Source organism: Oncorhynchus mykiss, chromosome 10 (assembly GCF_057628025.1).
Source record: "Oncorhynchus mykiss isolate SJ-2025 chromosome 10, ASM5762802v1, whole genome shotgun sequence".
NCBI classification, from domain to species: Eukaryota; Metazoa; Chordata; class Actinopteri; order Salmoniformes; family Salmonidae; genus Oncorhynchus; species Oncorhynchus mykiss.
The window spans coordinates 14,190,728-14,217,102 of NC_143031.1; the positions used below are offsets into that span (position 1 = coordinate 14,190,728).

General features: G+C 42.7%; 2 protein-coding genes across 6 annotated transcripts; one reads left to right on the plus strand and one right to left on the minus strand.

Annotated features, from left to right (window-relative positions):
* The first annotated feature begins 3,204 nt into the window (after positions 1-3,204).
* On the plus strand, positions 3,205-15,705 carry LOC110533371 (organic cation/carnitine transporter 2). Of its 3 annotated transcripts, none has more exons than XM_021617502.3 (10): positions 3,205-4,089; positions 10,091-10,194; positions 10,475-10,629; positions 10,749-10,920; positions 11,145-11,271; positions 11,463-11,560; positions 12,280-12,494; positions 12,740-12,922; positions 13,081-13,216; positions 13,375-15,705. In XM_021617502.3, the coding sequence occupies exons 1-10, from the start codon at positions 3,697-3,699 to the stop codon at positions 13,451-13,453; spliced, it is 1,662 nt and encodes a 553-aa protein (XP_021473177.2). In that variant the 5' UTR covers positions 3,205-3,696; the 3' UTR covers positions 13,454-15,705. The 3 variants fall into 3 exon arrangements, with proteins under 3 accessions (XP_021473177.2, XP_090041997.1, XP_090041996.1); XM_090185870.1 differs by having other exon boundaries at positions 3,233-4,089; positions 10,091-10,223; XM_090185871.1 differs by lacking the exon at positions 10,091-10,194 and having other exon boundaries at positions 3,221-4,089.
* slc22a21 (solute carrier family 22 member 21) lies at positions 15,208-26,197 on the minus strand. 3 transcript variants are annotated; one of them, XM_021617503.3, is made up of 10 exons: positions 25,732-26,197; positions 25,002-25,105; positions 24,444-24,598; positions 24,126-24,297; positions 23,755-23,881; positions 21,497-21,594; positions 20,717-20,931; positions 20,279-20,461; positions 18,360-18,495; positions 15,208-17,875 (listed from the first exon to the last, which is right to left on the minus strand). In XM_021617503.3, exons 1-10 carry the CDS (start codon positions 26,128-26,130, stop codon positions 17,806-17,808), a joined length of 1,659 nt encoding a protein of 552 aa, XP_021473178.1. In that variant the 5' UTR covers positions 26,131-26,197; the 3' UTR covers positions 15,208-17,805. The 3 variants fall into 3 exon arrangements, 2 of the variants coding, with proteins under 2 accessions (XP_021473178.1, XP_090041998.1); XM_090185872.1 differs by having other exon boundaries at positions 15,707-17,875; positions 25,002-25,032; positions 25,732-26,133; XR_016483575.1 differs by lacking the exons at positions 20,279-20,461; positions 20,717-20,931 and having other exon boundaries at positions 15,707-17,875.
* Between the last annotated feature and the right edge of the window lie 178 nt (positions 26,198-26,375).

The following is a 26,375-nucleotide window of genomic DNA, read 5'->3' on the forward strand; positions in this document are numbered from 1 at the left end:
TACATCATTTGACTTGTTTCTACGACCTGTAACGGAACTTTTCGAGTTTTTGTCTGGAGGAATTGCTCGTGCTTTTTGAGGATTGAATGCTGGGCTGAACAAGCTAACAATAAGTGGCTAAATTATGGGCTTTTTGGAACTTTATGGAACAAATCAGTCATTTATTGTCGAACTGGGATTCCTGGAACTGCCTTCTGATGAAGATATTCAAAGCTAAGTGAATATTTATAGTGTTTTTTTGTAGCTTCTGTTGACGCCAAAATGGCGGCTATTTCTTTGGGTTCTGAGCACCGTTCTCAGATTATTATCTGACACAGCGGTTGCATAGAGGATACATTTATCTTTAATTCTGTGAATAACACTTGCATATTTTATCAATGTTTATTGTGAGTATTTCTGCAAAATCACCGGATGTTTTGGAAACAAAACATTACATTACAAAACATTACAATGTAAACTGAGATTTATATATATATATATATATATATATGCACATTATTGAAAAACACACAATACATGTATAACATGATGTCCTATGAGTGTCATCTGATGGAGATAATCAAAGGTTAGTGATTCATTTTATCTATATTTATGCTTTTGTGACTGTGAAATATCGCTGTGTGTGTTTTTGAATTTGGTGGTCATATAACATAAATATATGTTGTGTTTTCGCTGTAAAACATTTTAAAAATCGGACACGATGGGCAGATTAACAAGATGTTTATCTTTCATTTGCTGTATTGGACTTGTTAATGTGTGAAAGTTAAATATTTCTAAAGAATCTTTTTGTCAGCTTGTGCCCCCCTAGCCTCAACAGGTTTTAAAACAAAGACATAACAAAAGAACTGAGGTCAGAACGTGACAGTAGGGGCGGCCAGTCAGGATGTCCAGGATTAATTTGCAGAGGGAGGTGTTGAGTCCCAGGGTATTTTGCTTAGTGATGAGCTTTGTGGGTACTATGGTGTTGAATGCTGAGTTGTAGTCAATGAACAGCATTCTCACATAGGTGTTCCTTTTGTCCAGGTGGGAAAGGGCAGTGTGATTGCATCATCTGTGGATCTGTTGTGGCAGTTTGCAAATTGGAGTTGGTCTAGGGTATGCGGCATGATGGTGTTGATGTGAGCCATGACCAGCCTTTCAAAGCACTTCATTGGTAGCACTTCATGGCTACCGATGTGAGTGCTACGGGAGCGGTAATCATTTAGACAGGTTACCTTCGCACAGAGACTATGGTGGTCTGTTTGAAACATGTAGGTATTACAGACTCGGTCAGGGAGAGGTTGAAAATGTTAGTAAAGACACTTGTCAGTTGGTCCGCGCATGCTTTTAGTACATGTCCTGGTAATCCGTCTGCCCCTGCGGCTTTGTGAATGTTGACGTGTTTAATGGTCTTGCTCACATCTTCTACGGAGAGCGTGATCACACAGTCATCTGGAACAGCTGGTGCTCTCATGCATGTTTCAGTGTTACTTGACTCGAGGCGAGCATAAAATGCATTTAGCTCGTCTAGTAGGCTCGCGTCACTGGGCAGCTCGCGGCTGGGTCTCCCTTTCTAGTCTGTAATAGTTTGCCATCCCTGTCACATCCGAAGAGAGTCAGAGCCGGTGTGGGAGGATTCAATCATAGTCCTGTATTGATGTTTTGCCTGTTTGATGGTTCGTCTGAGGGCATAGCGGGATTTCTTATAAGCGTCCAGGTTAGAGTCCCACTCCTTGAAAGCAGCAGTTCTAGCATTTAGCTCGTTGCGGATGTTGCCTGTAATCCATGGCTTCTGGTTGGAATGTGTAAGTACCGTCACTGTGGGGACAACATCGTCGGTCCACTTATTGATGAAACCGGTGACTGAGGTGGTATTCTCCTCAATGCCATTGGATGAATCCTGAAACATATTCCAGTCTGTGCTAGCAAAACAGCCCTGTAGCGTAGCATCCGCGTCATCTGACCACTTCCGTATTGAGCTAGTCACTGGTACTACCCTGCTTTAGTTTTTGCTTGTAAGCGGGAATCAGAGGGATAGAAGGATATGGGAAACACCTATTCTCTGTTTGTCCTCCCCTTTATCCCCTCCCTCTCTTTTCTCCTGTCATCTGCTTGAAAACTTTTAAGTGAGAGGGAAATAGAGAGACATGAGAGGTTAAAATCTTAGGGACAATTCTAAGGGGCAATTATTGAAATGAACACCATGCAAGAGGCTACAAAGAATGTGTGTGTGTCCTGTCCCCACAAATTGGTTTTCTCTTCCAGCAGTCTGGTTGGAGTCTCTTCTTTTCTATTCATTGGCTTCAGTGGTGTACATCCCCCTCTCCTTTCCTCTTTTTCAACTTCTCCCCCACTTTCACAAGGAAGCAATTGTGTGCCATGTTAATCACACTGTATTATATATACTAGTGTCACAAGTGACAAAATGTTTACCATTCATTTTTACTGTGTTAAAATTGAATTAGGTTCCATAACATTTCTGTGTAATATACAATAAACTAGAGTTTTTCCAATATTGTGCTTTGCATTGTTAATGAAATGGATTAGTGATCCACCAGTAGAAAACATGACAATGTTTACAATACATTTTTACGGTGTTAAAATTGAACAAGGTTCCCTAACATTTCATTTTAATATACAGTACACATTTATTTTCCAATGTTGGAGCTGGCATAATATGGGAATGTTATGTTTTTGCAATGTTAATGACAATGGATTATTAATCTGCTAGTGGCACACATATAAAAAATAACCATACCAGTCATTTTTACAGTGATATTTTTCTGACACAGGGGGTCGTCAAAGTTCACTAATATAAATACTTAAAATAACGAATATTGGGATGGAGCAAGAAAATGTAGTTATTTAACACTTTTTAAAATGTGTAATGTTTCTTTAATGAAATACCCCCCCCCCCAATTTTTTTTTTTTTATCATATCAATCTCTCTTAGATCTTGCTGTGAAGTTGTGAGCTTGTGTGTGTTTGCAAAATATTACCCCCGTTAGGCTACTGCCTCACTCTACCAGTGATATCAAAGTAATTTTTAATTAAGCGTGAAAATGAATTTGGAATCATTTTGATGAAGGAACATTGAATACGTGTGCTTCAAACTGTTTGCTTGGAATGATTAGCAGCTATCGTGCATGAGAGTGCATCTGACTCAGTTTCCAAAACAGAAAACACTCTGTACCGTAAAGTGAATAGTATTCACGCACAAACATTCACTGCAAACCGAAGAACAGTGTCGGCTCACTTGACTGTAGTCTCACTGTGGGAAGGTCTAGGCCAGCTAGGTACAGTAATAAGACTCTGATTCGGCTATATTAAACAACCTATTTTATATCTTGGCGCAGCTTACACTTCTAAAAATGGGTCATTCTAGTTGAGGAAGTTTTTAGATTCAGGCCAGGTTGATTTAAGGTTGGGTGTTTTGGTCCCAGTCTGATAGTGTCTGAGGGAGTGCCAGTCAGTCAGTCACACAGATGTGGACAGTTAGTCGATGCTAGAGGCTGTAAATCATTAGTGTTATGGGGTTATGTAGACAAAGGTCAGAGCAGAGCATGAAAAGAGGCTGACTTAGATTCCTGGCTGCCATTGACTCATTATTATCCTAGAGATCAACAGTGTTGAGGGGAGGGGCTTACAAGTTTACAGGTTACAGCTGCAGCTTTACTCCGCTACAACACCCAGCCATAAGAGGAGGCCTTGGCTCAGCATGAGAGGCTATGAGGATAACACAGCCTTCCTGGGGGAGTGGGGACCCTTTCAACAGACTGTCTTCTTTCTGCTCTGTGCCAGCACCATTCCCAACGGATTCAGCGCCTTCTCCGTCATCTTTCTAGGGGACAGCCCCCCGCACCACTGTTTTGTCCCAGACTCGGGCAACCTGAGCGAGGCATGGAGGAAGGCCATCATTCCCATAGAGGTGGTGAATGGACAGGAGAAGGAGAGCAAGTGCAGCAGATACAGGCTGGATGTGGTCAGAAACCTGTCTGCTCTGGGCTACATCCCCGGCCTGGACGTCAACCTCACTGAGGTGGAGCAGGAGTGCTGTGTGGATGGATGGAGCTACAGCAAAGATATATACCAGTCTACCATAGTCACTGAGGTGAGTATACAGACATTCTCTCTCTATAAGCTGCTCCTGAAAATGCCCAGGGCAGTTGGGGGCCGATTCTGACCCGAGTGATGCGTGCTTAGATGGAAGGTAAATCCCATTTTATGCACGTTTCTCTCCATGCTATTCTGACCATGAACATAAAGGTATACTTTGGGATTTGGCAATCAAGCCATTTATCTACTTTCTCAGAGTCAGATTAACTTGTGGATTCCATTTGTATGTCTCTGTGTGCAGTTTGAAGGAAGTAACAAGCCCCTGTCTGTACTTCCCACAGAAACCACATTTTTTCTCACAACCCTGTCCCTGGTTGCCACTACTCTTGCTTAAAAAAAGGTTATATTTTAACAAACCTAACACAATGGTAAATCTAAGCGCAGGCTATAGGTTCAGGAGTGCGTCAGGAATATTTGTGCTATTTTCATTATCACAATTATCGGCACACTTGCTGGCATTCGTGCAAAAGGGATGGGATTTGATGAATTAACAACTTGTGGGTGTGTTGAGGCTTGGCACCTCACTGGCCAATCAGAACATGCTCTATGGAGAAATATGTAGTTGCTTCAGGTTGTGTATTTACAGTCTTATGTATTGCATTGGAATCAAGTACAATTCCAACGTCAGTCCATTTCAGTTTGTTAAATGGCTTACAGAAACAAAATAACAAAATGTAGACCTATCCCATCTTTGCTAAATACACTATATATACAAAAGTATGTGGACACCACTTCAAATGAGTGGATCCGGCTGTTTCAGCCACACCCGTTGCTGACAAGTGTATAAAATCGAGCACACAGCCATGCAATCTCCATAGACAAACATTGGCAGTAGAATGGCCTTACTGAAGAGCTCAGTGACTTTCAACGTGGTACCATCATAGGATGCCACCTTTCCAACAACTCAGTTCATCAAATTTCTGCCCTGTTACAGCTGCCCTGGTCAACTGTAAGTGCTGTTATTGTGAAGTGGAAACAGCTAGGAGCAACAACGGCTCAGCCACAAAGTGGTAGGCCACACAAGCTCACAGAACGGGACCGCCGAATGCTGAAGCGCATAGTACGTAAAAATTGTCTGTCCTCACTACTGAGTTCCAAACTGCCTCTGGAAGAAAAGTCAGCACAAGGACTGTTCGTCGGGAACTTCATGAAATTGGTTTCCGTAGCCGAGATCATCATGCGCAATGCCAAGCGTCGCCTGGAGTGGTATAAAGCTCTGGAGCAGTGGAAACGCGCTTACCGAAGTGATGAATCACGTTTCACCATCAGGCAGTCCAATGGACGAATCTGGGTTTGGCGGATGCCAGAAGAACGCTACCTGCCCCAATGCAAAGTGCCAACGAAAAGTTTGTTGGAGGAGGAATAATGGTCTGAGGCTGTTTTTCATGGTTCAGGCTAGGCCCCTTAGTTCCAGTGAAGGGAAATCTTACCGCCACAACATACAATGACATTCTAGACGAACTGTGTGACAACAGTTTGGGGAAGGCCCTTTCCTGTTTCAGCATGACAATGGCCCCTTGCACAAATAGAGGTCCATACAGAAAGGGTGTCGAGGATCAGTGTGGAAGTACATGACTGACCTTACACAGAGCCCTGTGTAATGTGCTCAAATTGGCTGGGCAGCCAGCTAGCTCATGGAAGAGTTTTGGTGGTTCCAAACGTCTTTGATTTAAGAATGATGGAGGCCACTGTGTTCTTTGGGACCTTCAATGCTGCAGAAAGTTTTTGGTACTAGGAAAAGTCAGCCAAAACTTAAAACCTCAATGTAAATATGGAGTCAACATGCAAGTGTAAGTAAAACGAATGTAAATACGTTCGTAATTGAGCACCAATGCACAAAAACGTATTGTAAAAGTAATGATGTTTTTGTTTGATTAGCTTTTGGAAATTGTAGAAATAAAACATTGTCCTTTTTCAGAAGTAGCTAGGCAGGCTAACGTTAGTTAGCTAATTAATTTGCTAGCTATCAAACAGTAGGTGTAAATTAATAATTATATAGTTCATATAAGTAGACATGCAATCATAATTGACTGTAGCGTATATAAAGCACCCACAATCTACTGTTGGCTGAAAAAACAATCGTCGCGGGATGAACGAGTGACGGATTTCCGGGCCAGGGCGGTCCATTTAAAAATCATTCCTTCGTCCATCGCCCCTTACACTGCAAGTGTATACTCGTCAGACATCATAATACTTTATTAGAAGTGTCCATTTAATTTGAGGGCTGAGGGGATAAGGTGTGTCTTTTAAGTGTTTGAAACACAGCCAAGGTCTCTGGAGTCTGATGCCCAGGCCAAATGGCAAAAACATTTTATTTTAGACACATTCAAATTGTGAGATAGGCTTACACTTGGACATGCACAAATTACTATTAAGCTTGATTGAATAATGATTTATAAATCCACTTAAAATGGTCATGAGACAAACTCTTTCCATCATGCAACATTGCAAGGGTTTCACAAACATTCCCACTTTTGGATGGGATGCAATGGTGAAATTATTTATTTATCCAAGGAATTAAGGCATCGTGTCTAGATCTGCCCATCTGCGCAACAAGCTCGCAGAAGCTCGCATCAGACGCTCACAACAAATTTGCATCTTCCCAGAACCCTGTTCTCTTGGTAACGTTATCCGTTACCCAAGGGTATTACTTGAGACACACCCAGCATGTTAACGTTAGCTAGCCAGCTAGCTAGCTACTTGTGTCAACACACTATGAGTAACGTTAGTTCCTTTTCAATATAGCTAACTAATTAGTGTTAGCTAACACTATTATTGCTAGCTGGATAATCCAACAACTAGCTAGGTAACGTTAGCTAGCTAGGCCTAGCTAGCTATATGCCTGAACAAAAGAAATCATGATGATGATGATGATGATAACTTTGTAGAGTGTTTATGTTAAAGAGTCATATTATTATTCTTTTCTACCACATATTCCCACAAAGTCTCAGACTCCAGGATGGGAAAATGCTTACAAGAAAGAAATGGACAAAGAAAGTTGGCGATTTCCATTGTTACTTGTAATGTTAAACATGGACGATAAAGACAATCCCATTTTTCTAAATCTAGGCTACTCACCATACAATAGGCTACAGATTTGAGTAATAGTTATTTTTATGTTTTTGAGTAGCCCGAAAGCTTTGTTTAATCTAACAATACAAATCCTTATTATTTTGTAAGAAATTTATTTTTACATGTTGCAATAAAGTTGACAAAAGTAGAATGCTCAATGAAAATGGCGCCAAAGAGGATGGCTGACGTTTTCATGCCTGTAACCAATTGTGCTATTTTGTTCATTTTTTTGCGTTGTTTGTAACTTATTTTTAAACTTATTTTGTACATAGTGTTGCTGCTACCGTCTCTTATGACTGAAAATAACTTCAGGACATCAGAACTCACAACACAGACCAATGCTGGCAATAAGAGCGCACTCAACCAACTCTATAAGGCCATAAGCAAACAAGAAAATGCTCATCCAGAAGTGGCGCTCCTAGTGGTCGCGGACGTTAATGCAGGCACACTTAAGTCAGTTTTACCACATTTTTAACAGCATGTCACATGTGCAATCAGAGGGGAAAAAAACTCTAGACCACCTTCACTCCACACACAGAGATGCATGCAAAGCTCTCCCCCACCCTCCATTTGGAAAATCCGACCATAATTCTTTCCTCCTGATTCCTGCTTACAAGCAAAAACTGAAGCAGGAAGCACCAGCTACTCGCTCAATACGGAAGGGGTCAGAAGGCGTGCATGCTACGCTACAGGGCAGTTTTGCTAGCACAGACTGGAATATGTTCCGGGATTCATCCAATGGCATTGAGGAGTGTACCACCCCAGTCATCGGCTTCATCAATAAGTGCATCGACGACATCGTCCCCACAATGACGATACGTACATATTCCAACCAGAAGCCATGGATTACAGGCAACATCCACATCGAGCTAAAGGCTAGAGCTGCCGCTTTCAAGGAGCCGGACACTAATTCGGACGCCTATAAGAAATCCTTAGACAAACCATCAAACAAGCAAAGCATCAATAGAGGATTAATATTTAATCCTACTGCATCGGCTCTGACACTCGGATGTGGCACGACTTGAAAACGATTACGGACTACAAAGGGAAACCCAGACGCTAGCTGCCCGGTGACGAGAGCTTACCGGACGAGCTCAATGCCTTTTATGCTCGCTTCGAGGCAAGCAACACTGAAGCATGCACGAGAGCACCAGCTGTTCTGGATGACTGTGTGATAGCCGATGTGAGCAAGACCTTTAAACAGGTCAACATTCACAAAGTCGGGGGCCAGATGGATTACCAGGACGTGTACTCAAAGCATGCTCGGACCAACTGACAAGTGTCTTCACTGACATTTTCAACCTCTCCCTGACTGAGTCTGTAATAGCTACATGTTTCAAGCAGACCAGCATAGTCCCTGTGCAATCTCAATCACACTCCACACTGTCGTTTCCCACCTGGACAAAAGGAACACCTATGTGAGAATGCTGTTAATTGACTACAGCTCAACATTCAACACCATATTGCCCACAAAGCTCATCATTAGGCTAAGGACCCTGGGACTAAACACCTCCCTCTGCAACTGGATCCTGGACATCCTGACGGGCCGCCCCCAGGTGGTAAGGGTAGGCAACAACACATCTGCCACGCTGATCCTCAACACTGGGGCCCCTCAGGGGTGTGTACTTAGTTCACTCCTGTACTCCCTGTTCACCGACGACTGCTTGGCCAAACATGACTCCAACACCATCATTAAGTTTGCTGATGACCCAACAGTGGCAGGCCTGATCACCGGCAACGATGAGACAGCCTATAGGGAGGAGGTCAGAGACCTGACAGTGTGGTGCCAGGACAACAACCTCTCCCTTAATGTGAGCAAGACAAATGAGCTGATAGTAGACTACAGGAAAAAAGCAGGCCAAACAGGCCCCCATTAACATCAACAGGGCTGTAGTGGAGCAGGTCTAGAGTTTCAAGTTCCTTGGTGTCCACATCACCAATGATCTTTCATCCAAACACACAATGGCAGTCATGAAGAGGGCACAACAACACCTTTTACCCCCAAGCCATAAGACTGCTGAACAATTAATCAAGTGGCCACCGGACATTTACATTGACCCCCCTCATTTTAACTAGCTAAATACTGTGTAACATGTAGTAATTACATTGTACTTATGCAGATATTACATGTACTCTGTGTTGTACTTGAGGGTTTATCCTCTCACTTGGATGGTAACGAGGTTCAGGTTGTCATAATGGGTAATGTACACATTAATTAGAAATGATTATTTAAATTATAATCTGGGATGACAGCCGTATGGTAGACCCCAGTCAGTGAGATTGACCTACTGTATATCTGATCTGTTTTTGTAAATTCAACCAAGCTAACCCAGATAGTTCACTTTTTGGGGGCAAGTGCTAGCAACAACATTGAGTAGAGATTTTGACTGTAATAAGGACCCATTAGAATGAAGTGTTACCGAAAGGGGTGAATTCCTAAGTGGGAATTGTCCCCTACGATTCTATTGGGATATATCAAAGCTCTGCTCAAGTTACTGATATACAATATATTATGCTTTAAAAAATCAGCATGATCTCAGGTGAATGAGTGACTTTACTACTCTAGTATCTCATTCTACTCACAGAATGATTGTCTATGTTCAAAACCATGTGACCATAACATCAGTGTGAGGTGTGAAGAGGTTCCTCAACAGACCAAAGTCAGTTAGGTCATCACATGACAAAGAGAAATGCAAGCCTGAGTAACAACACCTAGACAGACAACAAAAATAAAGTTGGATTGCCCCCCCCCCCCCACTCCATAGAAGCCTTTAGTAGAACCAGCATTTCTGAACTTGATTTGTCTGATGGGAATATTCTGTTGTATGTTGATGCACTGAAGTTTGCACCATCGACTGTTCACCCAATATGTATAACAATCAATCATTTTTTCTCACTATTCCCTGAATGCTGTTGTGTTTCAGTTTGACTTAGTGTGCAATGACAAATGGAAGCAGCCATTCACTTCCTCTGTGTACTTCCTTGGGGTGCTGTGTGGCTCCTTCTTCTCTGGACAGCTCTCTGACCGGTACTCCACCTCATGATGATCACTAAACAGTAAGGACGCATCCCAAATGGAACACTTTTACCTTTATAGTGCACTATAGTTCATAGTGCACTAGTTCATAGTGCACTATAAAAGAATAAAGTGGGATGGGGTGCAGCCTAATCTTTGTTGATCTGTATGGATGGACTGACTAGACCTATTTGCAGCTTCATAAAATCCACAATAATCTATTGGAATACTAACTCTTTGACTGAAGAAAGTCCCCTCTCTTCTGATCTCTAAGTCCCTTGTGTGTTTATAGGTTTGGGCGAAAGCCTGTCCTTTTTGTGACCATGGCAGTCCAGACACTCTTTACCTTTGTTCAAGTCTTTTCTCAGTCCTGGGAAATGTTCTCAGTCCTCTTCTTCATTGTGGGACTGGGGCAAATATCCAACTATGTGGCAGCGTTCGTATTGGGTGAGTCATGCAAATCACAGGTTTAAGTGATGCCATTCTTACACTCTTGGGTGAAATATAGTAAAACTGTAATAAAGCCTCAAGTCTGGATTACTTTGTTTATTTATTGCTTTATTCAGGCACAGAAATCTTGACGGCCACAGTGCGTGTCCTATACGTTACACTGGGGGTGTGTCTGTTCTTTGCCTTCGGCTACATGATGCTGCCTCTCCTGGCATTCTTCATCCGGGACTGGAGGTCGCTCCTTCTGGTTATGTCTGTGCCTGGCCTGGTATACATCCCCCTCTGGTGGTAGGTTATGGGTAACACACCTTAGACATCAACCAAAGGTCACAGGCAACAGTCTTCATTCATAAACGGTCACATTTTTACATGAGAAATAAACTGTACATGAGAAAATACTTCTGAAATAGGCTATACTATGATATTTCCTCATTCTTGGCTTATTTTAATCATGTTTATGAAACCTAGTGTATTGTTTTGAACATTTTCTTTAAAAATTCATTGTGCAACAGGTTCATCCCAGAGTCTCCCAGATGGCTGCTCTCTCAGGGAAGAGTGGAGGAGGCTGAGGCCATACTGAGAGATGCTGCCAGGAGGAACAGAGTCACAGCACCAGAGGTCATCTTTGAGGAGTCAGAGGTACCTCCTTATTAAAATACTAAGCAGGTGCACCTGACCGACATCATAATCTCTATGAGATGGAATAAATGATTAATTTTGTGGCATTTTTTTAATCCTTCACATTTGGAAAGGTATGCAGTCTGACTGAGTTAACATAGAATTCATCTCGGCAACGCAGATGAATGTGTGCTACTAACACTGATTTACAGGGTGAAGAGAAACCTAAACCAGAGGAACATCACAGTCCTTTGGACCTCCTGAAGACTAGCAACATTCGTAAAATCACCCTCATATTGGCTCTAGTGTGGTGAGCATCCATTAAAACTCACACGATCACACTGGGACACTCCCGAGGTCTACTCTTTTGAACCCTATCTCGTGATCATGGCATGCCATTCAGACATATGTAAAGCATTATTTACAGGGAAGTTATACCTGCAGCGAAAGTTAGGATCCACTTCTAACTGACTGGCCTATTGCCATGATCTTCAGTCTGTGAATATCTTTGACCACAGCCATAGTAGCCATGGTTACGGTAGCATGGTGTAACAGTAGAAGCTGTTCTTGGTTTCTCGCAGTCATAGACTGAATTGTACACCAACTTACAATAATACATGATTGTAACATGATTGTAACATTATGTATTTACTTTACCCAACCAGCTCATCCCAGGACAAATGTTTGACAACAGGGGGGTTGCATGTGGAAGTGCATATCTTGAGAGACACTTAACTACACAGGTCAATGTTTGACGAGGTTAACAGATAGTAACAATGTTAATGTGTCAACAGTTCGAAAGATCAGGTTGAAGGGGCAACTATGAAACAAAAGACTGTTATCCAAAAAGTTATGCAAAACCTGGTTAGCGAAGCATCCTTGACCACTTCACTCTGCCTCTCCACAATACTATGTACTGTAGGCCTCAGTGGCTTTACCTGGCTGTCCTCACCTATTGGGAAAAGTCTCACTTCAGACGGCTGATATTTGCATTGTTTTCGTGTTCCATGCTTTCAATGTGCTATCCAGGTTCACCCTGAGTATGGGCTACTTCGCCATATCCCTGAACACATCCCGTCTCCATGGAGACCCCTATGTGAACTGTTTCATCTCTGCTGCCATCGAGGTGCCTGCTTACGTCATCAGCTGGCTCTTCTTGCGCTACCTACCCAGGAGGATATCTGCCTCCGCTAGCATGCTGCTAGGAGGGGGAGCTCTCTACTTCATCCAGCTGGTACCGCCAAGTAAGACTGTGTACCAAATGGCACCCTATTTCCCCATAGGGCTCTGGTCAAAAGGAGTGCCCTATAAAGGGAATAGGGTGTCATTTGGGATGCATGCAGAAACTAGCCTGACTCTCAGTTCTTGGTCCCACAATACAGTGTCATAACCATGAAAAAGAACACCAATAGTGCACAAATAACAAAAAGGCACACAAAAAAAGATTTAGGCTTTGATTAACAATACCATATGTATCTCTCTGGCCCAGGTCTACCTAGCCTATCCATAGCCCTGGAGATGTTGGGTAAATTTGGCATGGCCATTGGTACTGCACTGATGTATGCCTACACTGGAGAGCTGTATCCCACAGTGATCAGGAACACTGCGCTAGGCTCCTGTGCCATGATCTCTCGGGTAGGCAGTATCATCGCTCCCTACATCATGACCTTGAGTGAGTGTTAATTTTCAATGCAACAATTGACCACACGGTGGTGCTTAAAAGAGCCACATTCATATTCTGCTTTTCTGGCTATATATTATGTCAAGTCCCTTGCAATGTTTGAAATAGATTAATAATTGTGTTCTCTCTCTCTTTCTTTCTCTCTGAAGGTACCTATTATAAGTATTTGCCATACATTTTACTGGGGAGTCTTCTTGTGCTGTCAGCTATGGCCATTCCTCTTTTACCAGAGAGCTTTGGCCATCCTCTACCAGAGACCATTAAGCAGATGCACAAACGAAAGTGGTGAGCAATACGCCTCATACTGTAGTTTAGTTTATTGGTCTTTCAGCATTATTACAGGTTATTTATGAAACGGTTGTAATTAAAAATACTGAATGACTCAGCTGATGTTGATTATGAGTGAAAACAATCCTTTAATAGTGTGTTAATCTTTCCTACAGGCTAAAGTGCCCATCTCTGAAGAGGATGAGAGACCACCTGAACAGCTCTTTGATGAATGACACTAGATTGAGTGTCTAGCCAAATGACACTAGATTGTAATTACTTTATAACTGCTTTGAAAATACACTAAAAGTATGTGGACACCGTTTCAAATGAGTGGATATGACTATTTCAGCCACACCGGTTTCTGACATGTGTATACAACTAAGCACACATCCAAGCACTTTCCATAGACAAACATTGGCAGTAGAATGGCCCTTACTGAAGTGCTCAATTACTTTCAACGTGGCACCGTCATAGGATACCACCTTTCCAACAAGTCAGTTCATCAAATTTCTGCCCTGCTAGAGCTGCCCTGTTCAACTGTAAGTGCTGTTATTGTGAAGTGGAAATGTCTAGGAGCAACAACGGCTCAGCCGCGAAGTGGTAAGCCACACAAGAACTGTTCGTCGGGAGCTTAATGAAATGGGTTTCCATAGCCAAGCAGCTGCACACAAGCCTGAGATCACCATGTTGATGGAGAGTGTCGTTGGAGTGGTGTAAAGGTCGCCGCCAGTGGACTCTGGCGCAGTGGAAACCCGTTCTCTGGAGTGATGAATCACGCTTCACCATCTGGCAGTCCGACAGACGAATCTGGGTTTGGCGGATGCCAGGAGAACGCTACCTACCCCAATGCATAGTGCCAACTGTAAAGTTTGGTGGAGGAGGAATAATGGTCTGGGGCTGTTTTTCATGGTTTGGGCTAGGCCCCTTAGTTCCAGTGAAGGGAAATATTAACGCTACAGCATAAAATGACATTCTAGACAATTCTGTGCTTCCAACTTTGTGTCAACAGTTTGGGGAAGGCCCTTTCCTGTTTCAGCATGACAATGTCCCTGTGCACAACGTGAGGTCCATACAGAAAGGGTTTGTTGAGATTGGTGTTGACTGGCCTGCACAGAGCCCTGACGTCAACCCCATCGAACACCTTTGAGATTAATTGGACTGACGACTGCGACCATGGCCTAATCGCCCAACATCAGCGCCCGACCTCATTAATGCTCTTGTGGCTGAATGGAAGCCCTGCACCAATGTTCCAACATCTAATGGAAAGCCTCCCCAGAAGAGTGGAGGCTGTTATACCAGCAAAGGGGGACCAACTACCTATTAATGCCCATGATTTTGGAATGAGATGTCCAATGAGCAAGTGTCCACATACTTTTGACCATACAGTGTATTTTTATTTGGTGTTTTGTCCAGTGTAAATACACATAATTTTTCTTACATTTTGTATTGCATTGATCATGCCATATATTGTATAAGACAAGTGTTTATTGTTGGCTTTCATATGTCTTCATAGCGTGTTAATAATTTTTTTGGACACTTTGCTTAACCTAAAAATTGTAATTTTAAATTAAATGAAAGACATCTTTCGAGGAGAGGCTTTGATACCAAGAGCCTGCCAATGCAATTTTGAATTTGTTATTTGGTTATCAAAAAGCCAAGAAAACACTCCTGGCCTCCCGAGTGGTGGTCTAAGACGCTGCATCACAGTGCTAGCTGTGCTACTAGAGATACTGGTTCAAGTCCAGGCTCTGTCGCAGCTGGCCACAACTGGGAGATCCATGGGGCGGTGCACAATTGGCCCATCTTCATGAGGGTTTGGCCGGCAGGGATGTTCTTGTCCCATCGCGCACTAGCGACTCCTGTGGCGGGCCGGGCGCAATGCACGCTGACAGGGTCGCCAGGTGTACAGTGTTTCCTCCGACACATTGGTGCGGCTGGCTTCCGGGTTAAGCGGGCATTGTATCAAGAAGCAGTGCGGCTTGGCTGGGTTGTGTTTCAGAGGACGCACGGCTCTCGACCTTCGCCTCTCCCGAGTACGTACAGGAGTTGCAGCGATGGGACAAGACTGTAACTACCAATTGGGTACCACAACATTTTTTAAGACACTTACACCAATTCTCAATGTAAGAACAACAATTCTGTTCAAACTCTAATATATACAGTACTAGTTAAAGGTTTGGATACACTCATTCAAGGGTTTTTCTTTATTTTGACTATTTTCTACATATTTTGGTTACTACATGATTTCATATGTGTTCTTTCATAGTTTTGATGTTTTCACTATTCTACAATGTAGAAAATAGTGAAAATAAATAAAAACCCTTGAATGAGTAGATGTGTTCAACCTTTTCACTGGTACTTATATATTACAAATATATATATTTGCTGTCTTTATGTTGATAAAAAAACAAAAACATGAGCTGGCGCACACCCAGAACAATAATTTGTGTGGAGGTGCTGACTAAAGGCGAATAAACTATCAAAATAAAATAAGTTGCACACTCCTTGTATTATCTTTATTTAATGGGTATTTACCAACGTTTGGGCATCACTGTGCCTTCCTCAGGGCAATGTCATGAATACTTGAACCAGGTTATGTAGACAAACAGTGCAATTAGTGTAACCAATGACAATAGTGAGGGGTGTGTAATAATGGTTAAGTTAATTAAAATTAATGAAACTTATATATGGCATATTAAATATTACGCTATTGTTATCATATAGAAACATAATGGAATATTGTACATCATATTAGCATCAACATACATTATTGTTTCATTCAATTTCACATAATCATTTTTGTTACATGTAATCAGTTGGTTCAACCTTAATATATAAATGTTTATGTTGATAACATTTTTATGAGAAGCTGTGAAATGGTTAATCTCTGCATTTTACTATGAATTCATTATTTTGTTAGGACATGTGTTGTTGTCCTCTAGCTCTGTGAGGTACAAAATCTTGGCAAGAGCCTATATAAAAATAAAACGTGCAGTTATAAAATCAGCAAGTACAAATAAAGTACAGTTGAAGTTGGAAGTTTATAGACACTTAGGTTTGAGTCATTAAAACTTGTTTTTCAACTACTCCACATATTTCTTGTAAACAAACTATAGTTTTGGCAAGTTGGTTAGGACATCTACCTTCTACATGACACAAGTAATTTTTCCAACAATTGTTTACAGATAGATTAATGCACTGTATCACAATTCCAGTGGGTCAGAAGTTTACATATGCTAAGTTGACTGTGCCTTTAAACAGCTTGGAAAATTCCAGAAAATGATGTCATGGCTTTAGAAGCTTCTGATAGTCTAATTGACATAATTTGAGTCAATTGGAGGTGTACCTGTGGATGTATTTCAAGGCCTACCTTCAAACTCAGTGCCTCTTTGCTTGACATCATGGGAAAATCAAAATAAATCAGCCAAGACCTTAGAACAAAATAATTGTAGACCTCCACAAGTCTGGTTTATCCTTGGGAGCAATTTCCAAATGCCTGAAGGCACCACGTTCATCTGTATAAACAATAGTATGCAAGTATAAACACCATGGGACCACGCAGCTGTCATACCGCTCAGGAAGGAGATGCGTTCTGTCTCCTAGAAATGAATCAATCCCAGAACAAGAGCAAAGGACCTTGTGAAGTTGCTGGAGGAAACAGTAACAAAAGTATCTATATCCACAGTAAAATGAGTCCTATAACAACATAACCTGAAAGGCCGCTCAGCAAGGAAGAAGCCACTGCTCCAAAACAGCCATAAAAAAGCCAGACTACGGTTTGCAAATGCACATGGGGACAAAGATTGTACTTTTTGAAGAAATGTCCTCTGGTCTGATGAAACAAAAATATAACTGTTTGGCCATAATGATCATCGTTATGTTTGGAGGAAAAGGGGGAGGCTTGCAAGCTGAAGAACACCATCCCAACCGTCAAGCACGGGGGCGGCAGCATCAAGCATACTTCCAAAGTTGTGGAAAAATGGCTTAAGGACAACCAAGTCAAGGTATTGGACTGGCCATCACAACGCCTTGACTTCAATCCTATAGAAAATTTGTGGGCATAACTGAAAAAGCATGTGCGAGCAAGATGGCCTACAAACCTGACTCAGTTACACCAGCTCTGTCAGGAGGAATGGGCCAAAATTAAATTCTTATCGTGGGAAGCTTGTGGAAGGCTACCCAAAACGTTTGAGCCAAGTTAAACAATTTAAAAGGCAATGCTACCAAATACTACCTGAGTGTATATAAACTTCTGTCCCACTGGGAATGCAATGAAAGAAGTAAAAGCTGAAATAAATCATTCTCTCTACTATTATTCTGACATTTCACATTCTTACAATTAAGTGGTGATCCTAACTGGCCTAAGACAGGGAATTTTTACAAGGATTAAAAGTCAGGAATTGTGAAAAACTGAGTTTAAATGTATTTGGCTAAGGTGTATGTAAACTTCCGACTTCAACTGTAAGTACAAAATATGCAAAACAATACTGATACTTCGCACATATAAAATGCATAGAAAAAGTGCTTTATAAGCATCTTGGTTAGTTACACAATGTGGTAATACAAGTACATGTTGAAAGAACAACTGAGGTGTCCAGTAGCTGTCACAAAGTATCGGACACATCTTCCTCTCCTGTAGATTGGCTCAGTTTATACACTGATCTCTTTTTCCATCTAAGGGATAGGCAAAAAAATAGACCATTGACATAGTATCAGACATATATCATCATCTCAGAAACATCATCTCTGCAAGTGTGTGATTCTGGTTTCAAGTAAGCTTCAAAGAATGGTTGGTTATTGATAAACTAAGTTGATAAAAATGCTTTTCACATTCTTAAAGTTTTGGGTTCAAACTTCTTGAATATATACTGTTAAATATGAAACACGTTTCCACCTGTACAATTGTAGAGCTCATGTATTATAACTCCTGTGCCCCGTGCCTTTTTGACCAGCTGGGTTGTGTCCCTAGAAACCAACAAACTGAAAACGGACCAAAACATCCTGAACTTATCAATTAAGACTCTTGTTTTCCATTGCAAAAGGGTTTGCTACGGTGTGCACTAAGGAATATGACCCTGTTGTCCCTGTGGCACTGTTACACTACCCTGCCAGCAGAGAGCATCACACATACAGCAGCCTTGGTATTATATGGCCTTACCCTGGGAAGGTCTGCATGTGAGTGATGGTGTCTGGAAGAGGCATACGATGGCTCTCAGGCAGCAGGAGGCTAAGCAACCCAGACAGAGCTGTAAGACTCCCCATTAGAATGTATGGCAGCGACTTGGAATAGCCTCCTGTGTCAAAGACAGCAGCAATAAATGAGAGTGGAAAACATTGTTTTCAATTAGATCAGCTCAAAACAATGCTATGAACAAAAGGTGAAGAGACAAGAGTGTTTTCCGCTCTGCTTCTGCCTGTATGTCTGGCAGAGGAGGTTGGTGGGAGGAGCTATAGGAGGGTGTGCTCAATGTAATGGCTGAAATTGAATAAATATAACGGTATCAAACAGATCAAACACATGGAAACAACATGTTTGACTCCGTTACATTAACTGCATTCCAGCCATTACAATGAGCTCGTCCTCCTATAGCTCCTCCCACCAGCCTCTTTTGATGTCTGGATGCATAAATCACCTGGTTTGATTGCATTTAACAAGTTTGACCAGGACTGGATACAGTAAAGAGTAAATGTAATAAGGTAAGAGGAAGCCCCAGTTGCCAGAGAGAAAGGGGGATGGAAGGGTTCCAAACTCATACAGACTGGACAGGAAGTGGCAGAGTGGACAGAGCCATCACACACATCTGACTAATGAGGGAGAGGGAGGGGAATGTGTGTCTACCCAACAGGCAGAGAGGAGAGAGAGCCATCACACACATCTGACTAATGAGGGAGAGGGAGGGGAATGTGTGTCTACCCAACAGACAGAGAGGAGAGAGCCATCACACACATCTGACTAATGAGGGAGAGGGAGGGGAATGTGTGTCTACCCAACAGACAGAGAGGACAGAGGAGAGAGGGAGGGGAATGTGTGTCTACCCAACAGACAGAGAGGACAGAGGAGAGAGTGAGGGGTATGTGTGTCTACCCAACAGACAGAGAGGACAGAGGAGAGAGGGAGGGGAATGTGTGTCTACCCAACAGACAGAGGACAGAGGAGAGAGGGAGGGGAATGTGTGTCTACCCAACAGACAGAGAGGACAGAGGAGAGAGGGAGGGGTATGTGTGTCTACCCAACAGACAGAGAGGACAGAGGAGAGAGGGAGGGGAATGTGTGTCTACCCAACAGACAGAGAGGACAGAGGAGAGAGGGAGGGGTATGTGTGTCTACCCAACAGACAGAGAGGACAGAGGAGAGAGGGAGGGGAATGTGTGTCTACCCAACAGACAGAGAGGACAGAGGAGAGAGGGAGGGGAATGTGTGTCTACCCAACAGACAGAGAGGACAGAGGAGAGAGGGACGGGTATGTGTGTCTACCCAACAGACAGAGAGGACAGAGGAGAGAGGGAGGGGTATGTGTGTCTACCCAACAGACAGAGAGGACAGAGGAGAGAGGGAGGGGAATGTGTGTCTACCCAACAGACAGAGAGGACAGAGGAGAGAGGGAGGGGTATGTGTGTCTACCCAACAGACAGAGAGGAGAGGAGTTGATAGGATAGCACTATATTTTTTACTACTAAATATTTTGTATTTATTGAGAAACTATATGGTAACAAGCAATACTTCGTTATTCATTTTCCTATTTATCGAGAAACTACATGGTAGGTAACAAGCAGTATGGAAAAATCAATTTGTTTAAGTGGTGGGGATTGTGTACACTTGCGCTTAAACTCGCTGTTGTTCATTACACAAGACTCAACACCATAGTTAATTTCTAGTTACTGTATGTAATTACACATTTTTCCATGTAGTTTCTGAGAAAATACAAAGTAAAAAGTACTAAACTTCACATCCTAAACTTCCGCATGACAGTGATAGGCTAAACAATAACAAAGAGACAAAGGGGTGATATTACTGCTCTGCAGTGCTTCCATGTGCACATCTATCTTTCATTCAGCTTCACTTTGAGTCCTACCCACCCAGATAGATGAAGTATGGGGCAGAGATGCTCCCCACTCTGGAGGCCATGGAACAGGCCCCTATGGCTGTGTTCCTCACGACAGTGGGGTAGAGCTCAGCCGTGTAGGCGTACACGATGGAAAAAGCTGCAGTCACACCAAACTTCCCCAGCATCTCTAGTGCAGTGGACACAGAGCTCAGATCTGCCATGGACACAGCAATGGAGGGCCAATGAAGGTCATGTCATAGATTCTTATAGAAGGGTTCATTTGTTATTGTAATATACTATTCTATACCTGAAATCTTGTCACCATTCTATGTCATCAATTGTCCGGTTTCAAACTCAATATTGTTGATTCAATCTGATTTTAATCTGCATGTCTATTTCTCTCTGTTATTAAGGGTGATGTGATAACAGAATGCCTTTATGAATACCTCGATCTTTGTTTGAGTCTTACTTGGTGGTATGAGGTTTATGCAGAGCAGCACCACCCCACCCAGAAACAGAGTGGAGAAGAGACACAGGCGCCGGGGGCAGCAGCGGAACATGAGCCAGGCCATGGTATAGGCAGGGACCTCAATGGCAGCTGACAGAAAACAGTTCAGATAGGAGCTCCCTGCCAGGTTGGACGTGTTCAGTGACAAGGCAAAGTACCCGATGGACAGAATGGTCCTGAAGAGACAAACATGGGTTGCATCCATCATTGTTTGCGTCCCACCTAATTCCCTATACAGTGCACTACCCTTGACCAGGGACTGTAGACAGGGCCTTTTGAAGTGACAATCAACACACATGACTTACTGTACCATGCTGGTGCAGGGAATGAAACCCTCTGTCATAACGGTGCAGGGAATGAAACCCTCTGTCATAACGGTGCAGGGAATGAAACCCTCTGTCATAACGGTGCAGGGAATGAAACTCTGTCATAACGGTGCAGGGAATGAAAGTAACAATTTAGGCACCATTACTTAGCTCCTCATACAAGAAGTCAGACTGTAAAAGGCATTTAGTCGACCGAAACATTAACCAAATAAATGACCCCTAGGTAACAGAATCTGTGTGGGAACCCCTAGATAACATTATCTGTGTGGGAGTAATTATTGTATGAGGTTGGAAACCATGATGAGGATAAAAAAAGTCTGTTGTGTAAGCATTTTTGACCACGTATCTGGGTTTATTGGGCAGAGGTGTTTTGTTTGTTTGTTATTGGCGATGCAGGGTGTCAGACAAGACTCACCAGACCAGCCACAGCGTGATGGACACCCAACGGATGTTGCTGGACCTCACCAGATCACAGATGTTGTGGGCCACCAACTTCCCAGCCTTGGGCTCTAACTGCAGTACAGTCACAACAGGCATGCTTGATTAAACTTGTGCAATGGGTTGACCTACAGGGCCAGCCATGAGTTTCAAAGGACAGTTATACAATTTATGTGACAGCATGCCACATTGAGAAGTGAAGGAGATATTTTATTTACCTTTATTTAACTAGGCAAGTCAGTTAAGAACAAATTCTTATTTTCAAAGACGGCCTAGGAACGGTGGGTTAACTGCTTGTTCAGGGGCAGAAAGACAGATTTGTACCTTGTCAGTTTGGGGATTTGAACTTACTAGTCCAATGCTCTAACCACTAGGCTACCCTGCCGCCCCAGATAAGATAAGCAAATACACATAATACAAGTTAGCCTGGAGGTAATTTTACAGGTCATGTACACCACAGCAGGTCAAACACACTGGATTGTATTCATTAATAATCTTAGAGTAGGAGTGCTGATCTTGGATCAGGTCCCCATGTCCATTAAATATCCTAGATCAGTACCTGTACTCTGAGATGCTTTAAGAATAAAGGCCAAGGTGACAAGGTGACAAGGTGACATCTGTCGTTCTGCCCCTGAGCAAGGCAGTTAACCCACTGTTCCCCGGTCGCCGATGACGTGGATGTCGATTAAGGCAGCCCCCTGCACCTCTCCGATTCAGAGGGGTTGGGTTAAATACGGAAGACACATTTCAGTTGAATGCATTCAGTTGTGCAATTGACTAGGTATCCCCCCTTTCCTTTCCTTTGTCTTACAACTTTGTCTTACAACTCCCTGGAGGAAAGTACTAGCTACCTGTAGGCCTGCAATGCAATGCAATGCATGATACCTCCAGAAAAGGTTAGAAACTCAGAAACAAAAGCTTGAGAAGCCTTGACTGGACTATTCGAGTTCACAGTGAGAAGCCTTGACTGGACTATGAGTTCACAGTGAGAAGCCTTGACTGGACTATTTGAGTTCACAGCGAGAAGCCTTGACTGGACTAGTCGAGTTCACAGCGAGAAGCCTTGACTGGACTAGTCGAGTTCACAGCGAGAAGCCTTGACTGGACTATGAGTTCACAGTGAGAAGCCTTGACTGGACTATTCGAGTTCACAGTGAGAAACCTTGACTGGACTAGTCGAGTTCACAGTGAGAAGCCTTGACTGGACTATGAGTTCACAGTGAGAAGCCTTGACTGGACTAGTCGAGTTCACAGTGAGAAGCCTTGACTGGACTATTTGAGTTCACAGTGAGAAGCCTTGACTGGACTAGTCGAGTTCACAGTGAGAAACCTTGACTGGACTAGTCGAGTTCACAGTGAGAAGCCTTGACTGGACTAGTCGAGTTCACAGTGAGAAGCCTTGACTGGACTAGTCGAGTTCACAGTGAGAAGCCTTGACTGGACTATGCGAGTTCACAGTGAGAAGCCTTGACTGGACTATTTGAGTTCACAGTGAGAAGCCTTGACTGGACTATTTGAGTTCACAGTGAGAAGCCTTGACTGGACTATTTGAGTTCACAGTGAGAAGCCTTGACTGGACTATTTGAGTTCACAGTGAGAAGCCTTGACTGGACTATTTGAGTTCACAGTGAGAAGCCTTGACTGGACTAGTCGAGTTCACAGTGAGAAGCCTTGACTGGACTAGTCGAGTTCACAGTGAGAAGCCTTGACTGGACTATTTGAGTTCACAGTGAGATTAGTAAACAGCCAGACAGACATTCCAAACACCATGGGGTTCTTTTATTTTTTTTGTTCTTATCAGTAGGCTGCTAATAATCATAAATCACACAAATGGAGAGAGATGAATGAACAAGTAGCGGAACAATTCCAATGACATAAGAGTGTTTTGATTCTTGACCAGGTCCATAGGCTGTCATTGTGGCGGTTTATGTGAGTTCACATGTAAGTGTTCTGAAGTGACCTGTAAAGTTTAGTGTTTGAAGTCCTGTTTGATCATTGAATTACTTGTTTTTACCTCCACAGGATGCTGAAAAACTCAAGATTGTAAGAATTAAAGCTAAATTGGAAAAACCACAGAAGAGGGTTCTATGTGATCAATATGGTAAGAATTCCACATAATCTAGAGAGCATGGCTATAGCCTTATTGCGATTACCTTCACAATATTGTCAGAGCTGCAGTATGTGCATAACGGTAAAAGCTAAAGGTTGATCTGGGATTGGGAGTGAAGAAATCACCTGTACAGGCTGGAAGATGACCTCTGGTGCTGTGACTCTGTTCCTCCTGGCAGCATCTCTCAGTATGGCCTCAGCCTCCTCCACTCTTCCCTGAGAGAGCAGCCATCTGGGAGACTCTGGGATGAACCTGCAACATCACAAAAAATAACCAGGTTCATATCAAAGCTAGCCTGGTCCCAGATCTGTTTCTGCTCTTGCAAACTCCCTTGCCGTTACTATCAAGCCAAAATCAATTGGCATGACAATGAGTGACATGGAGTTATGATGATAGCACAGACAGACTGGCACTCATGCTATATCAAAGTCCAGTAATTGAATGGGCTTTAGTGAAGGATTGAATACCCTGCATACAGTATATTACACACACCTACCACCAAAAAGGGACATAAAGGAAGCCTGGGAGGGTGAGGGCTAGCATCAGCATCCTCCAGTCTCTGATGAAGAAGGCCACTGCTGGAAGGAGCGTGTAGCCAATGGTGTAGAACATACAAACTCCAAGAGTGGAGTAGATTATCCGTTTGGATGGAGATAAAATTTCAGTTCCTGTAGATGAGAATTTCTAAATGTATGAGAAGTTAAATGGTGCATCGGGCTTAAAGAAAACATTGTGCACATCAACACCAGTAACAACTGTGTAAAAATGACATTGGATAAAATCATGAATGATCAAGATAAATAAATAAAGATACCTAGCACAAATGCAGCCACATAATTTGAGATTTGCCCCATCCCGACAACAAAGAATAAGGCACAGAATACAACCCAGGTTGGAGAGAAGACCTGGATAAATGTGAACACAGTCTGAACTCCCATGGTGGCAAAGAGAACATGTTTCCTCCCAAACCTGAGAGAAATAAAAGTTAGGTTGAAATCATCCACATGCAGATTATGAGTAGGCTATTCCTAAACATCTTCAATCAGGAGAATAATTCTAAATGATCCTCCAATAAAGTAAGGATATAACATGTTTTTATGGGACACTGTAACAGTTTTCTGTGCTTACTGCTAAAACTAATCTCTAAGGAAATGATGAAAAACAGAAAATGCATAGCCAAGCATTGGGGAGGAAGTGTCCAAACTGAAGACGACAGCAAAGCTAAACATGTGACATATGTTTGTTCCAAATGGCACCCTTTTCCCTATATGGTGTACTCTTATTGAACAGAGACCTATTGGACCTGGTCAAAATAGTGCACACTATGTAGGGAAAAGTGTGCCACTTGGGACTCACACAGGCCATCCATTACCTGTCAGAGAGCTGGCCAGAGAGGAAGGAGCCTGTGAGGACACCACAGAAGAAGACAGAAGAAGTCAAAGGGTTCTTCCACTTATCAGCACACACCAGGTCCCACTACACTCATACAAACAATCACACACACATCATTGGGCTAAATCGTAAAAAATAACATATAGGTGAGAAGTTTGGGAAGATCAGGTGAATAGATTTAGTTTAAAAAACAAGTAATTTTTGTCGTTATGGATTATTGGTAGGTTGTACAATTACGTTCTTCATCTAGTCCTACTGTGGACCCCATGGAGGATGCCTGTTTATCTGAGATCAATAGCCTTTTGTGAAGGCAAACATTTCAGAACGTGAGCTCATTGTATAGCCTATGCAATATGCAGTTGGAACCCGTATGGTGAATAGCCTACATTCCCAAACGTTGATGATGGAATGTGCTAACAACTGTGCAGTGATGCATAAATTAATACTTTGCCAAGTACTTCATTAATTTGCCACGGAATAGCTACAAAATTACAGCGAAAGCAACGCAACACTTTCACTCGCTGCACAACATTTTACTCCCACAAAAATGTGTCTCAGTATAGCTAGCTATAAAGTGAGTGGAAGCAATGCAACACTGTTTCACTCGCTGCAACAATGTTTGACTCCCATTAAAAAAAACATCGTATCCAGACAGACAACCGAAATAAAACATAAACCCCACCCGTTTTAACCGTCGCATCTCATCATACCTCGGACACAATAGTGGAGATGTACGTCCCCCGATCGTATTCCCAGCCATCCAAACAGGTCTCGTGTTGTATTTCAGAAACGTTGACATCGATCCCTGGGACATAACCTCTTTCTGAGAAACTCTTTATGACATCGAGTTTGTATCTGGCGCATTTACTGAGCACAACAGTCCCGCTTTCCTCCTCCAAAGGAATACTGTGATTTCTCCATTCGCCAGTAATGTTCGCATTTGCGGGTATGAGGCAATGGTGGGATGGTGTATCACCGATGAACACAATAGACATACCTGTAAAGCCGTTAGGGATGATACTCAAACATAAGAGAAAGAACACCATCTGTTGGAACGGTCCCCATTCCCCAAGAAAGGCAGTGTTATCCTCATAGCCATTCTCAGTCATTATAAAGATTGGAGGTGGGTTATTAATGCGGCCCAGTGGAGAGAACAGCTTGTCCTTTATAGGGGGAGTAATTTGGGGTTGGTGTACCTCACATGTGAACTCCAACGTCAAAAGAGTGACATATGACCCTGTTATTTCTCAAGGCTCACTTGTTCTCTCACCCTGGTATTTAGCTGTTGGTTTCATTTTGCATCAGCTAAATCCATCATCTTTAAGAGGGTAGGTAAATCTAGAACACTCACGGA

What these genes read in the sequence shown, in the direction of transcription:
- slc22a21 (XM_021617503.3), bottom strand. Translation starts at nt 26,130, where the DNA reads ATGACTGAGAATGGCTATGAGGATAACACTGCCTTTCTTGGGGAATGG. An exon ending in TCTGGCCAGCTCTCTGACAG is followed by an intron (nt 24,599 to 25,001) that starts GTAATGGATGGC and finishes TATTTCTCTCAG; the next exon opens with GTTTGGGAGGAAACATGTTC. An exon ending in ATCACGCTGTGGCTGGTCTG is followed by an intron (nt 20,932 to 21,496) that starts GTGAGTCTTGTC and finishes TTGTCTCTTCAG; the next exon opens with GACCATTCTGTCCATCGGGT.
- LOC110533371 (XM_021617502.3), top strand. Translation starts at nt 3,697, where the DNA reads ATGAGAGGCTATGAGGATAACACAGCCTTCCTGGGGGAGTGGGGACCC. An exon ending in AGTCTACCATAGTCACTGAG is followed by an intron (nt 4,090 to 10,090) that starts GTGAGTATACAG and finishes GTTGTGTTTCAG; the next exon opens with TTTGACTTAGTGTGCAATGA. An exon ending in CAGATGCACAAACGAAAGTG is followed by an intron (nt 13,217 to 13,374) that starts GTGAGCAATACG and finishes TCTTTCCTACAG; the next exon opens with GCTAAAGTGCCCATCTCTGA.